General features: G+C 36.2%; 1 protein-coding gene across 1 annotated transcript; it reads left to right on the top strand.

Annotated features, from left to right (window-relative positions):
- Window positions 1-1,912: 1,912 nt before the first annotated feature.
- On the top strand, window positions 1,913-5,494 carry LOC122001368 (vesicle-associated membrane protein 727-like). The gene is made up of 8 exons (XM_042556085.1): window positions 1,913-2,637; window positions 2,751-2,838; window positions 3,680-3,875; window positions 4,071-4,191; window positions 4,515-4,621; window positions 5,067-5,097; window positions 5,181-5,350; window positions 5,437-5,494. Exons 1-5 carry the CDS (start codon window positions 2,608-2,610, stop codon window positions 4,575-4,577), a joined length of 498 nt encoding a protein of 165 aa, XP_042412019.1. The 5' UTR covers window positions 1,913-2,607; the 3' UTR covers window positions 4,578-4,621; window positions 5,067-5,097; window positions 5,181-5,350; window positions 5,437-5,494.
- Window positions 5,495-16,561: the final 11,067 nt, after the last annotated feature.

Genomic DNA, 16,561 nt, shown 5'->3' with positions numbered 1-16,561 from the left:
TAAATGATTAGTTCATTTAATTAAAGAATTCATGATATTATAAATGATTAGTTCATTTGTTGGGATGTATGTAATAGAATTGATTAATATTAATTTGATTGGTCATACGGATGATGAGTGAAAACATAGTTGTCACTTGATTTTGTAAACCAGCTCAAAGTAATATTAAGTCAATCATAAATTGAATATATATGATATATACTGGATATTAAATAATGTGTTTATTTATGATAGATTATGTCAACCAAAAACATAATAGCTGAACTCAACAAAGGTGGAAAACTTAATGGGGATAACTATAAGATCAGGCACCTCAAGATACAATATGTACTTGAGGAACAAGAAGTTCTAGAGGTTGTAAATCAGGTTATGGAAGTACCTGTAGATGATCCCACTGCACAACACAGACGAGATCTTGATGCTTACAAGGCATGGAAGAAAAAGGACTCCACTGCAAAGGGTATATTGATTAGTTTAATGGTAGACGACCTAGCTTTTGAGTATGAGTCATATCTTACGGCTCAGACAGTCTGGGTAGCCCTTAAAGAAAAATATAGTGGAGTAAGTCTGAGCAAACTTCGACAGCTGATAATCAAGTTTGACAGCTACAAAAAGCGTCCGAATGTATCAATGGTTCAACACCTCAGGGAGATGTCGAACATGATTCGGGAGCTTAAAACTGCTGGTCATGAATTGACTGATGAACAACAAGTTCAAGCAGTTATACATTCACTTCCAGATTCTTGGGAGACCATAAAGCAGACCTTAACTCACAGTGAGAGTATCAAGACTTTCACTGACGTCTCACGCCATGTAGAATTGGAGGCGGAGAGAGTTGAATCACTACAAGAAAAATCCTCATAGACATCGGTGGAACAACAACAGTTTTAAGTAAAAACCGATGTCTTTGAGTATTTTACACCGGTTTTTCCAAAAATCGATGTCTATGAGCGCAGATTTTCGCTCATAGACATCGGGTTTTTAGGCGATGTCTATAAACGCTTTTTTTTCGTTAATAGACATCGATTTTAACAGCAGTTTTTAAAATTCGATGTCTATGAACCAAAATTCTAGCGGGCTTTCTTAGCACACTTTTTTTTTGGACTTCTCCTCGCCCACCATAAATCGAAACCCTAATCCTCAGGCGCCGATCCCGCTCCTCAGGTGCTTTCTTTTGCCTCCCACTCCTCAGGGGCCGATCCCAGCTCCCCCTGCCAACTACACTCCTCCCCAGCCCCCGGTGCCATCCCGCAAATCGGGTCCCTCCCACTCTTCCGCGATGTGCTCGTATTCAAGCGCCAGGCGCTCTTTCTCCGCAAACTTCGGATCTGCTCTGTGCTCTTCGACTTCTCTGACACGCTCAAGTCGGCCCGCGAGAAGGAGGTGAAGCGGCAGACGCTGTCGAAGCTCGTCAACTTCGTGCAATCCAGCTCCGTCCGGCTCAACGAGCAGGTACAAGAAGAGCTCGTCCGACTGTGTCTTCATAAGATCGACTCGGTGTGATGTGTATGGCCAGGTAATGTATCATCATAAGATTTGAATCTACTACTTTTTCTTTTCTGTAGCCAAGGGATTTTATGTTTTCCCCCTTTCTTTGTGACTAGGAAACAGGAGAAGAACTACAGTGAAAGGGTGATGCTGATATACGATGGCCTACATTATGATGCATTAGCTGTATGTCAATTTTGTGGTCATTTTAGAAAAAGACTGTCACTTTCCACATTTTAGCATAATAGCTAACCTAACCTGCTTTGTTGTAATTCAATATATGTTTCTTGCAGATGTCTCCATATGATGGGGTGCCTGAAGAGTTTGATCAAACTATTTTTTTCGTTATAAGTGACCGTTCCATTGGACCTGTGGAGAACTTTGCACTTAATCTGGTTAAAGATGCCCAAAAGTAAGTGTTTTCTGTAAAGAGATCATCTTCTTCTCTTCAGCTGCAACAAAATTGGCCTTAGATGAGCATATCAAAATCACTGTGCTTCTGTTGTAATATTATAGCTACTTGAGGTTGATACTCAATTTGCATCATTTAGGCAAGCATAAATAAATTCATTTGAAGCTACAATAACCTAAACAATATGTACTGAAAGCCATAAGATGCACAATTTTGTTAGCATTCTCAAAGCTTGCTATAGCGATCAAAATACTAATGTTTTATTTTAGTTTCTTTTGTTTAAGAGAGGAATAGATTTAAACTCAAGGCTTTGATGACTTCTATGGCTCAGATGGACTAGGCTAGTTGACACCTTTAAACTTTTCACTATATATTTGATAGATTTTCTTATCTAGTTCAGAAGTTATCCATTGTAATCTCTTTCCTTCTGATTTGGGTATCCGACTGTGTCTTCGATCTGTTGTATGTGCGAAGCTCGTGAGTAATGTAGCACATTAGGAATATTATATCACATCTACTTGTTCTAGCCCATTCATAGCTTTATCTTCTTTCTTCTTTCTCCTTGCAAGTTAGTATTTCTTGACCCTCTTTCTTCCCTAGACCTCTTCAATAGACCTCTTTCTTCCCACGAGGTTCAGATTGCCGCAGGTCCTTGGGAGTGTTTGGCGAGCTAACTTACAGTCACTGCATGAAGGAGTGCTGCAACGATGAGAGATGATGATCCAAAGAAAAGCAAGGTTTTTTTTTGCAAGATAAAAAAATAATATATTTCTCTTCTTTAGTTCTGTTTTCTTCATCTCTAAGATGGTTGATTTGGGCATGCTTTGTTCCCTCAGTTTCTTGCGAGCAGCTGTCTTGGTCCAAGGCCTTTGTTAAAAAATGGTTGAACATTAAGAGCAAAGTTCAGGATAACCATGTCGATGAGATTGCTAGCAAAGGTGTGTCTGATCTCTTCTTCTTATTCAATTCCAGTTTATTTTAATTTTAATACAGTTAGAATATTTTTTCTAGATTGATTGTTTTTGTTGGTCGTCGTATTCTATTGTTGTTATGTGTTTGGTGCTTTATGATTTGCTTGTTTATGATTGTGAACTTGTTTTAATTGATTAAGGGTACAATTGTTTTATATACGTATTGATATTAGTAATTCTTAATTTAATATTCTCCTCTATTGTAATATTATTTTAATGGTGATTGTCTGAGCCTTTAGCTAGGTGTTGGGTTGTACTTCCTTGGAATTTTTGCCCTGGAAGACTGTTTTGGGTGATTTTAGCAAAATTATTATTATTAATGTATTTTCTTCGTTCCTATTTCTGCTGTGATGTTGCCATCTTTAGTTGATTTCCATTGACAGTGCGCAGATTTGTATGTTGCGAGTTCTTGAGAATTCACAATTGCTGCTCCCTAATTGTTGGTTTTATTGCTTGTGAAAGTTGAGATCTTGTCTTTTGTTTCTCATCTACATGTGCGAAGATAGATTTTTTTTGCCGATTAATTGGATAATTTTTCAAGAAACATGAGTCAACTACCGTTAATTTATAGTTTTGTGGCTAAAGGGAGTGTTGTGCTTGCTGAATACACTCCCTTTTCGGGGAATTCAGCACTATTGTTGTCCAATGCTTACAGAATTTGCCTCAAAAATATAAGAAATTCACCTTCTCATCTGATTGTCGCACATTCAACTTCCTAGTTGACAAAGAATTTGGTACAGTAAATGAAATTTTACTTCTGTACCGTGTTGGATATTTTTTTTCATATACCTGCTTTTCTTTTGTGTAGTATTCCTCGTGGTAGCTGATGAAGCAGCTAGAAGAAGTGTTCCATTTGTATTTCTAGAACGTGTCAAGGATGATTTCATGCACTGCTATGGACAAAGTATCAGTGGTAACAACTCCCATCCACTCATTGATGAGGAAGATGCTGATATGTTTGGGGACAGATTTAGCAGTGCTTACAGTCTTGATAGGGAATTTGGGTATGTACACATTGTTGCACTTAAGCTTCCAGTTTATCAATTTCTTTGCCCTTGGTATAACATGAGATGATCTTCACAGGGTTGATTGGAATTTTCAGTTAAAAACATTTGCAACTAGAAAGAGTGGGATTTTACAATTTGTTAGTTTAGTTGTAGTTGTTTGGTCATACTTTAACATGTGACTGCTTTTTACAGTCCAAGGTTGAAGGAGCATATGGAGTATTGCATAAATCATCCAGAGGAAATGAGCAAACTTTCAAAGCTAAAAGCTCATATAACTAAGGTTAAAGGAATAATGATGGACAATATAGAAAAGGTATGTTGTTGCTGGCCCGTTACTAACAACTTAGCAAGCTGTAATAGCACTCTGTAAACATAAGTTTACTGCTTTAAAATGTGATGATTTTATGGATTTAATGCTGAGTATTTGAGCATTACCATATGATGTGACTGATGCCAACATATGTTGCTGAAATCTTGAGGTTCTTTATCTAATGGCTTTTTTCTTCTTTTCCTGAATCTTTCAATTGATTATCTTTCCTTTACTATTAGACCTTTGAGTTGGATGAATTTCTCCTGGATGTCACTGCAATTACTTATGGGTGAATTTGATCTGAAATGTTTTTGTTTTTCATGAAGGTAAAAAGGTCGGTAAAGATAAAGCAAAATCAGAGACTCAACAGCCAAGCAAAGAGGAACTGAGAAAGAAAATATGCGAAATTTTGAAAGAAGTTTACTTCAACACAGTTAGTATTTTTTCTTTATTTTTCATTATGAAAATAGGCCAAAAGTAACAGTTTCTTGCACAAATAGTGCAGTTTTGGCATCAAAACTCACCTGACAATGGGCCACAGCCTCCATCACTCTCCCACAGTGATTAGGTTAAACATAGAGCTATGTAGTATGTTTGTCTTTTAGGAACTCTTGGTCGATAGAATATATTTGAAATAGGCAGTTTTTTCCTAGGTTGTTCTAGTCAGTCTGCAAGAGATGTTCATATTGGTGGTCCTTCATTCCTACTCTAATTTTTTTCTTAGAAATCTGTTCAGTAATTGCCTACCCAGACAGGATTTTACCCGACCGTCGTTGATGTTTGTTTAACAATGCAACATTTTGCATGCCAAATTTCTCATACTATCAGTCTTAGTTTGGTTTCATCAGTTCATGGCACTGCCCTACTGTTTGTTTCAGGCAACTTTTACTGACATTCTGAAGCGGCTAGGTATTTACTTTTTTATTTTTGTTGTCTTTATTGTATTTAACATCAATCCAATGTAACACAATTGCCGCAATTCTCCTCATTAGCTGGTCATTACAAAACTGATCTGACTTCGCGAAAGGCATCGATAAAGCTCATGATCCAGGAGGAGCTGACCAAACTGGCAGAAGCTGAAGAAGATGAAGATGACGATAAAGAAGAACAACCAAAAGCTAAGAACAAGCGTGCAAAGAAGCAGACGGTTACTTGACTATAAGTAATACTCTATAGTCACATGTATAACTCTTCTGTTTTTGTTCTTTGCTATAGTTAAGTAGACCAAATAATACTTTTGTTTGACAGATTAGAATAGTGGATGTTTTAACTCAGAAAACTAGGCATTTGAAGGTGAAAAGCGGTGAGATTAGGGAAATGAAAGGCACAAGAAGAATGGAGCAGTATAGCAAGTTGAACAGATTCTGATTCTCATAATTTAATGTAGCCTCAGCTTGATTTTTTACTCACGATGTTCTACCTTGATGTGTTGTTAAAAGAATGTTGTTCTTCCTTGATTCTGATATCTATTAGCTTTTGATGTAAAAAGAATGTTTGTGTATTTTATGGATACTGTTGTAAGAAGAATATTTATGTAATTTGTGAATATTTGTGTATTTTATGGATACTGTTGAATGAAAAATATTTGTATAATTTGTGAATATTTGTGTATTTTTTTTGTTACTGTCGGGTTTTCACTGTTTCAGAAATCAAATTTGTGCTGTTAAAAAATACTGATATTACATCGGTTTTCCATCGCTGCAAAACCGGTGTCATTAACTAATATTACATCGGTCGTATATCGCTGCCAAAACTAGTGTTATTAACATATAATATTACATCGATTTTACACTGTTGATGAAACGATGTCGTTAAGTGATACTACACCGGTTAATAACCGATTCGAACACCGGTGACGTTAAGTGATATTACACCGGTTTTAACCCGATGTCTAACATGGCAAACCTTTTACATCGCCTTTATAGACATCGGTCGAAAATGTAATAGACACCGGTGGAAAACCGATGTCTATGAGGGTTTTTGTTGTAGTGAATCCGCAAGGATTTCTGGACAAGCCTATGTGGCTGTTGGTTCTGCTGGATCATATGGATCCAAGAAAAGGAAATGGTTCAAGAAAAGGAAGGGAAAGAAAAGGGAAGCTGCTGGTGTGGGACAGGGCCCAATCAAGAAGATAGTCAAGAAGACTGGAAAGAAACCTAAAAACAAGTTGACTTGTTTTAACTGTGGTAAAAAGGGTCACTTTGCTCGGGAGTGCACTGAGCCGAAAAAGGTAAATTCAAGTGTGTCTTCTTTTCAAGAGCATTTTGTTGCTAGTTCAGTGTTGTTAGCTGATTCTTATCCTTTGTGGATTATAGATTCGGGAGCAACCAACCATATAGCTCAGGAACGAATTACATTTGTTGAGTACCGTCAGGTACCAGCTGGCAACAAGTGGATCTATGTGGGAAATAATGCAAGAGTTGAAATCAAAGGAGTCGGCACTTGCAAACTCAACATACGTGGTGGTAGAGTTTTATTTCTACATGATGTCCTGTATGCTCCTGAAATTTGACGAAATCTTGTTTCCGTTACGTGTCTTCTTGATTTAGGGTATTGTATTAATTTTTACAGTCGGTCTGTTGAACTTAAGATTGACTCAGTGTCAATCGGATATAATTTTTTAACAAATGATTTTATGGTTCTTGATGTAGAGCCAGATGTCAATTATGCTATTGATGGTTGTTTTTCAAACATTGCTTTAACTAGTGATGTAGATATAACTGGTGAGGTTTGGCATGCTAGATTAGGACACATAGGACAAGAATGTATAAATCGGTTAGCTAGAGAGGGTCTATTGGGCACTCGGACTAAGATTCAATTGTCTATATGTGAGCATTGTCTTACTGGAAAAGCAACTAGGAAACCATTTGGTAAGGCTATTAGATTTGAATCAACATTGCAGTTAATTCATTCAGATATTTGTGGTCCAATGAATGTGAAGGCTAGACATGGAGCTTCCTATTTCATTACATTTATTGATGATTTCTCTAGGTTCGGTCATGTGTATTTGATTTCTCACAAATCTGAAGCATTAGATTGCTTCATTCGTTATATGAACGAAGTTGAGAATCAAACGGAACGTAAAGTTAAGGCTTTACGCACTAATCGTATATTCAAGCCAATCTATCGAACGATCACGGTCCATACATGGGGTAGCTGAAAGAAGAAATAGGACTCTTCTTGAAATGGTTAGGTCTATGATGGCGCAAGCTAATTTTCCAATCTCCTATTGGGGAAATGCATTATTAATTGCAGCCTATATACTTAACAAAGTGCCTTCAAAGTCAGTTCCATCTACCCCATATGAACGTTGGACAGGCAGAAAATCAGATTTAAGTAATCTGAGACCCTGGGGGTCAGCTACTTATGTTCATGATAGTTCTCACAATTATGGAAAACTAGGGCCTAGAGGTAAGAAATGTATCTTTATAAGATATCATGAGACCTCCAAAGGTTATGTTTTCATAGGTGAGCAACTAGATGGAACCATCTCCGAAATAGACTCGAGAGATGCAACTTTTCTCGAAATAGAGTTCCCAATCAGAGGTGATGTTGATAAAAATGTTCCCCTATTTGAGGAGGATGAGATATTATCAACAAGAGAGGTGTCAAAAGGGATACCTGAGTCTAGTCAATCGAGTGGGAGTGATATGCCGAGTCATGAGTTGACTTCTCAACAGCCTAACTTACGGATAAGTGTTCGTAAGATCAAACCTAAGAAGAGGTTTGATATTGAGAATGAGGCATTGGTAACACTTCCAATTGACGATGACGAACCTCAATCCATTGAGGAAGCATTGGGATGTAGATTTAGAGAAAAATGGAAAGCTGCAATGGTTGAAGAAATGGAGTCCATGATTCAAAATCATGTTTGGGACTTAGTCAATCTTCCTCTGGGCCGAAGGGCTATTGGGAATAAGTGGATTCTCAAAATAAAGAGGAAAGCAGATGGATCGATTAACAAATACAAAGCTCGTTTAGTTGCAAAAGGATATACCCAAATGGAGGGTATTGACTTTGAAGAGACATTTTCTCCTGTAGTGAAATTTGTATCAATAAGAGTTATTTTGACCTTTGTGGCACATTATGACTTGGAATTACATCAAATGGATATAAAAACTGCTTTCCTTAATGGTGATCTTGACGAAGAAATCTATATGGTTCAACCAGAAGGTTTCATTGTTGAAGGCCAAGAGCAGAAAGTATGTAGACTTAGAAAGTCTATATATGGGCTAAAGCAAGCGTCAAGACAATGGAACATAAGATTTAACGAAGTCGTTTTATCTTATGGTTTCGAGATGATCAATGAGGATCATTGTGTTTTCCTAAAAAAGGAAAAAGGAAAGTATGTCATTTTATCATTATATGTTGATGATATGCTGATAGCTGGAAATGACATAGGATATGTGAATGAAGTCAAGAAGTGGTTGTCATCACAATTTGATACAACAGATATGGGAGAAGCTGAATACATCTTAGGAGTGAAGATCATAAGAGATCGTCCAAAAAGACTTTTGGGTTTGTCACAAGAGTCTTATATAAATAAGATGTTACATCATTTCAGCATGTCTAATTGCAACATAGAACATACACCTATTGTGAAAGGTATTGTGTTGAGCAAGAGTATGTGTCCTAAAATTCCAGAGGAAATAGCTGAGATGAATAAAAAATCATATGCCCGTGCTATTGGTAGTTTGATGTACACTATGTTGTGTACACGTCCCGATATCAGCTATGTTGTGGGCTTGGTCAGTCGCTTCCAGTCAAACCCAGGACCGAGACATTGGAAGGCAGTAAAAAGGATATTTAGATATCTGAAGGCGATAATAGATTATTATCTCTGTTTTCAAGGATCATATATGAGTTTGAAAGGTTATTCAGATGTAGATTGGGCTGGAGACTTGGATGATAGAAAATCCACATCAAGCTATGCATTCTTGTTGAATGGTGGCGCCATCTCCTGGAACAGCAAGAAACAAGCTTATGTAGCTTTGTCGATTATGGAAGCTGAATATGTGACATGTTCAGCAGCTGTGCAAGAAGCAGTCTGGTTGAGAAGGTTTCTGAAGCATCTGAAAATTGTTGAGGATAGTGGGAGTCCAGTAACTGTCTACTATGGCAGTCAAGCTGCATAGCTTTTTCCAAGGATCCCAAATATCACAGCAAAGGCAAGCATATAGAAATTAAATATAATTTTGTAAGGGATATTGTGGCTAAAAGTAAAGTCATCCTTGAGTATGTCCCTACACGTGTTATGCTTGCAGATCCTTTTACTAAGCCAATGACTAAAGAGTCATTTAAAGAACATGTAAAGTCTTTGAGACTTCGTAGAATGTAACACCATTGAAATAACAATCAGACTTTGTATTTTGATTGTGTCATTTGCTATAATTTATTCAGTGTATATGTTGTATTTGTTACATTCATATAAGATCTTGGTGAGCATGTTGGCAGGTGGAGATTGGTCCACTCACATGGACAATTATCTCTGTTTGTTAAGTACAAATAGGGGTAAGACTGTTACTTATGAAACAGCTTATATAGCTGAAATTATGAAATTAGAGACAGATTCATTAGTTGAGGTCGTCTTGATAATTGTGTCAAGATGAGATCATTTATGTGTAAATAATTATCTAAGTAAATGAACCCACCATTTACTGAACCTGTTGAAGGCCATATTAGAATTCATATGTTGAATTCAGGATTAGACGTTAAGTATGTCTAGATCAAAATCTGTACGATGTTAAATTTGAAGACAACATGCGCTCTTTTTAGTAAAGAGAATAACATTGTAGCATGTGATTCATACCACATGTGCTATTGCGATAATAAAGGTAGTAGGAGAATGAATCTCTGTTTCTCTACTATGTGAGACCTTTGAGATTATATGTTAATCTCAATTTTTTGCCTTAGTGACTATTTAGCTATTTACTTGAAGTTTTAATCAGTGTCTGCTACTTTAGCATGTATCCTATGGCTATGGATGATTCGGTCTATGGAGCATAACTAGGAAAGCGACTGATTAAAATAAATTGATTCTAGCTAAAAAGGAAGATTAAATATATTTACATCTTTTGTTGTTATTCACTGGTCGACTCATTTCTGTTATGTACGGAAATGAATTTGAATATAGGATATGGAACATGCTCATGACATAATGGTCATTATAGGGGATTAGAGATGTTCATATCGATGTAAATGAAAATTATTTAATCTGGGTAAATAGCAAGACATGGATATCTTCAAGATAATGGTTGTGTGTCACTTGAAGATTGGATGGATCCTGGATAAAGGCTATGTGCCACCAGGAAAGTGGCTATGTGTCATGAAGAGTGTCTCTAATTTATTTGAGCAGCTAAGTAAAGTGTAACAACTTTATTAGCATTAATTGCTCAAAGAGCGGCTAAGTCAAGGTGTAACAATCTTCTTAGCAACTATCGCTCAGTGTTCTTGCTGTCGCACGAACCATTTTCTCTAAGTATGGATTGGATGTTCTCATATGGCCTATGTGACCAAACTCTCTAATAGTCTATGTGACTTATTAAGTGTTTGTGACTTACCTAAATGAACAAGTCTTAGTGGCTTACCTTGGACGAGTGGGAGATGTTGGAAATGGGGAGAGTGGGGATGTGGGAACATGGCCCATGTTTCCCACTACTTATAATGGAAAAGTCCATTATGCCCCTGGTTTATTTCCCTATATAAAGGGGGTGCGTCCAAGAGATCATACGGGTGTTGGAGACGAGAGTAAGAGGTGAATATTCAAGGTGGTGGGATTTGGTTTGTGGAATTGCGGAGGGCTTTCGGATCCTGTGATCGCTCTTCCGACAGCGAGTTTTCGCCATTGCCGATTGCGGATCTGAGGGAGATCGCTGTAAGTTTTTAACGTTTTATTTTATTCGTCTATCACGCATTTAGAATATAGATCTACTCTATCTACTTGGAAACATATCCCGGTCGATATTGATCTATCTTCTCAACTAGGCTATCTTCTTTCCCTTCCTCACCGGGGATCCATGAAACCTAACCCATATCAGTTTATATTAGAGTAATCTAAGTGCTCGATTAAGCATTCAGAAGATAAGAACCTAACCTTATATCCATAATCACACAATTGACTAATACTAAGCAGATTATATTTGAAGTCATCAACTAATAGCACCTTTTTAACAATAAAGTTAGTTTTAAGTTTGATATTACCTATCCCAATTATCTTGAGTTTGTCGTTGTTCCCAAAGGTAACTATTCCTAAGCTTTTGTAAGTTAGTTGAGTGAACTTAGTGTGATCTCCAGTCATGTGTCTTAAACATCCACTGTCCAATATCCACTTTGTTTTCTACAAAGAAAGTAGAAATTTATTTATCAATTGGATAGATCAACTTGAATTTTTATGATTTAGATTTAGGGGGTGTTTGGTTTAGGGGAATAGGAGTGGGGAATGGGAATGAGAATCATTAATTGTCATTGTTAATGTTTGGATTATAGGAATAGGAATGCAAATAAGGGAATGAATCCTTGAAATTGGGTAATAACTCATTCTCATGTACCTCCTCTTCAATGAGTCATTACCCTATTTTCATCAATCAAAATATTTCCTTATTCCAAAAATACCCTTGACCCAAAATTAAAATTTTCTCCCTTAATACCAAATATCAAAATATATTTATTTATTTTTTCATTCATATTACTTCTCTCTCTTTGTTCTCTCTCATCATATTTTCTCTCTCATCATTTTATCACACACTTTCTCTCTCCTTAATATCTCCTATCACACTCTCTTTCCTCTTTTTTTCTCATTACACTTTCTCTCTCATCATACTTTCTCTCTCCTCAATCTCTTTCATCGCACTCTCTTCCTTCTTTTTCTCTCATCATACTTTCTCTCTCCTCAATCTCTCCCATCACACTATATTTTCTCTTTTTTTCTTATCACACTTTCGCTCTCATCACACTTTCTCTCTCCTCAATCTCTCTTGTCACACTCTCTCTTTTTTTTCCTCAACACACTTTTTCTCTCATCATACTTTCTCTCTCCTCAATCTCTCCCATCACACCACTGCTCTCTTTTTTCCTCATCACACTTTCTCTCTCATCATACTTTCCCTCTCCTCAATCTCTCTCATCACACTCTCTCCCCTCATTTTTTTTCATTACATTTTCTCTCTCTTCATCCTCTCCCATCATACTTTCTCTCACATCATATTTTCTCTCTCATCTTCTCTCATCATGATCTCTCCTATCACACTCTATTTTCGTATTTTCTCTCATCACACTTTCTCTCTCTTCATTCTTTCTCATCACACTTTCTCTTTCATCAGACTTTCTCCCTCATCATTCTCTTTCATCATATTTTTCTCTCGCATTCATCTTTCTCTCACATCTAATTTTTTCTCTTATTTTCCTTTAAGGGTCAAAAGGGAAATTTTGATTTATTCAGATAGAAAATATGCAACTAACCAAACATTGTTTTTAAGAGTGATATTCATGCTCATACTCATTCCCATTCCACAATACAATGATTCTCATTCCGATTCTTATTCCTAAGAAAGAATCAAACACCCCCTTAGTTTCAAGTATTAACTTACTTTAATTTTATTTATTAATTTAATTTGAAAGTCCTTGTGGAGTTATTAAAATAATTTTTGAAATAATAATTTTTATAGTAATTTTTAGAGCAATTTTAAAATAATTTTTAAAGTTATTTAAAATAAATTTTAAAGTAATTTTTAAAATATTTTTAAAGTAATTTTAAAATAATTTTAAAGTAATTTTTAAAGTAATTTTAAAATTTTTTTAAAGTAATTTTAAAATATTTTTAAAGTAATTTTTAAAACATTTTAAAGTAATTTTAAAATATTTTTCAAGTATTTTTTAAATTTTTTTAATTTAATTCAATTTTGATTTTAGAGTTTAATTAATTTAATAAAATTTAATTTAATCCTTATTCATCTCATTCAATCTATGTTTTCAATCAGCGAATCCTATAATTTTGTGATATAAGTTATATTCAATTTCAGGGTTTGATTTAACATTGTGTTAGATTCAAGTTCAGCTTTGGGCTCACTAAATAGACATTCTTTGGATAAACTTTTAGGCTATAGTGAGTCACCTGGACATCATTAGAGTAACCATACATTTGAAGTTTTCCAAATAGTTCTATCCACTAAATTTAGTACAAAATCTTGGTCTAACTAGTTAGGATCTATAAAGGATAGCTTCAATTAGTTCCACTAAGTCAAATGCACCAAGTCAAATTCATATCTTCCTAAACATGCATAGACAGAGTTTCCCTAACCTACTATCATCCAAAACTTCACCAGTACTATTGGTTAAGTTAAACTTCTGTCCCTATTTAGACTAGTCCTAATTACCCATCTGGGTAAGTTATTGATTTTTGGAGATGTCAACTAATTTAGAGTCTCCCCTTGAATTATTGAACATTTGGGTTTAAGGTTTGGGTTTATGTTAATTTGTTTTATAGTTGTAGTATACTCGGTTATAGCTTGTGTTTATGTTGTATTCATTTAAGTTAGGTTTAATTAACTTAAGATTTTTCTTTTGATTTGTATTTATTTTTGAAGATTTAATTTTAGAATTTAAGAGAGTCATTTGATTTATTTTGATTTATGTAATAAATTTTATCTTTAGGTATATAATATTGATTGAGTCCTACTTGCGTGGTTATACACGCTTTTAGAACCCAAGCCTTAATTTGATTTTTATTTTGGTTAACTAAAGAAATAAAGGTTTTGTTGGTTAAGCTGGACTTATATCCGAGTTCAGACTTATTGTACACAGGTCTTTGTGATCCAAGTATCATGTCAAGGTACTTGGATCTAGTTGTAAATTGTTCCAGTAATTCTCTTAGTTTGACTACTTCGCTTTTCAACTTGAGATTGTCCTCCTCAAGTTTTACAACTTGAGTTGGGATTTTAGGTTAAATTGGTTTAACTGTTGGATCTGATTTTAATTGTTCTTTAAGTATTTTATTTTCTTGGATTAGTTCAATTATTTTATTTTCATAAGTAGTTAATTTCTTATTTAAACATGAAATGATTTTTTTAAATTACTTAAATCAAAATGTACCTCATCGAAACCTTTGGAAACTAGTGTGGACTCTTGGTTCGACTCAGGTTCGGACCTGTCTTTCAATTCACTCTCCGATTCTGGTCCGTACACCATCAGTGTGAAGTAGTTGGAGTGCTTCGATTCTTCCCCGACTGAGTCTTCCCCTGACGATTCATCCCAAGTCACCTTTAAGGCTTTCTTCTTCTTGAGACTCGGGCAGCCGGTCTTGTAGTGCCCCTTCTTGTTGCATCCAAAGCATGTCACGTTCTTGCTGTTCGAGTTAGAGGTGGAATTGATCTTCTGCAGGTCCTTGTTGGTGAAGTTCTTCTTTCTCCTAGTAAACATCTTCCTTACCAAGTTCACTAGGTATTCTCCATCTTCTGAGTCTGGGTTAGACTCGACTTCAGGTTCCAGCTTGGTCCTAGATTTTTCATTCGACGTTCCTGCAATAAGAGCAATACCTTTTTCAGTTTTGGCATTAGTCTATCCGTGTAGCTCTAATTCACAAAAGAGTTCATCTAATTTTAATTTGGACAAATTCCTTGAATTCTTATAGGCATCCATGATGGATGCCCACAGTGCATCCCGAGGAAATATGTTTAGAGCATACCTGATTAGATCCCGATTCTCCATCTAGTGGTCGATTGTGTGAAATTTGTTGAAGATATATTTTCCTCGCGTGTAGCTGACTGACAGTCTCACCTTCCTGTATTTTTATATTAAATAATTTTTTCAAGTATAAATATCTCTTTGTTACCTTTGCATCGTTGGTTCCCTCGTGTAATTCTATGAGCTTATCCCATAGTTCTTTAGCATTTTCATGTGGGCTGACACGGTCCAGTTTCTCCTTATTTAACCCACACTGGATTGTGTTAAGAGCTTTGAAATCAATCTGAGCCTTTTTCTTCATTTTCAGATTCTAATTCTCCGGGTCCATTGGAATTCCGGCGTTGTCGATGGACGCCTTGTATCCTTTGGTAACGCTAAACCATTGGTCATAATTAGTTTTAAGGTACACCTCTATCTTCTTCTTCCAGTATGGGAAGTCATCCCCCATTGAAAAGTAGGAGGCGTACAGTGATATACGCTTCAAGTTGTGCCATTTAAGTGCTAAAAAGATAAACTAAAGAAGGTACCAAGACTTGGTCTCGGATTAGTAGAGTTTGAGATATATATAAAAAAATATAGAAGAATTTGAGAGGTGTTGCACCAATCTCAAGTTAAAACCGAACAAAAAATTATCTAAATAGGTAAAGTTTTACCAATTCAAATGGAATGCGAAAAAATAAAGAAATCTGAAAATGATTCCCCCGGCTTAATTGGTGGTTGCACCAAATCAGAGCAAAATCTGCTTTGATACCACTTGTTGGATTGAGACGCATGTAAGAGGGGGTGAATCACGTGTTTTTAAAAAACTTATTTTCTTGGTTTTAAAATTACGACTACGCACAGCGGAAAAAGAAAATAAATGAACAAAAACAAAATAGAGAGAACACAAGCGGTTTACTTGGTTCGGAGCCTTCGACGACTCCTACTTCAAGACCTAGGTCCCACAGACCTATCGATGGGTAATCCACTAAAGGCCTCTTCCAGTATCCCCAGAAGAGGGAATCGAGTACAAGAATAGGGACAGTGTAATAGCCTACACTTCCCTTTTAAAGTAGTAGAATTGAGAATACAACACTAATAAACAGGTTACCAACAAAATGGAGAACTCGGTGTGTTGCTGTCGGTCTGTCGGAGATGATTCAGACATCCCGAAAGTGTAGCTCGAAGGCAGACAGACTTTCTAGAGTAATAGCAAGAAGCAGAAGCAATTGGAAGCTCAAATGGATACGTAGGAGCTCGTATATGTATTCTGTCTTAAAGCTTTGAGTGAGCAGGCTTATAAAGAGCATGGAAGGTGCCTTCCATAGTCATTGAAGGCACCTCCAACCTGAAAAACTTGATCCCGAATAGCCCGACTCTTATCCATGATAAAGTCCAAATTTCATCATGCGGAAGGCGTCTTCTATGAAAAGTACAAAGGCGCCTTCCATCAAGTTTAAAGGTGCCTTCGGACACTGTTCATCCGAAGATAATTTTGCTCCTTTGTCTTGCAAAACCACATTAGTCCAATAATAACTTACAAGATAAATGTTAGCATAATAATAATCAGCAGTATAAATTAGTTCCTGTCCTCCCAGGACTAGGAACTAGTCAAGGTCTCATATTAGGGATCCGAAATGGACCTAATCGGGACCGACGCCTACTGTCCCTCAACTGGGATACATCCTTACAAGGTCACTCTCCTCTAGTGACTTAC

This window comes from Zingiber officinale, chromosome 1A (assembly GCF_018446385.1).
Source record: "Zingiber officinale cultivar Zhangliang chromosome 1A, Zo_v1.1, whole genome shotgun sequence".
Classification (NCBI taxonomy): Eukaryota; Viridiplantae; Streptophyta; class Magnoliopsida; order Zingiberales; family Zingiberaceae; genus Zingiber; species Zingiber officinale.
Note: the sequence above shows the minus strand (reverse complement) of the source record. Positions and strands in the feature narration are given on the sequence as shown.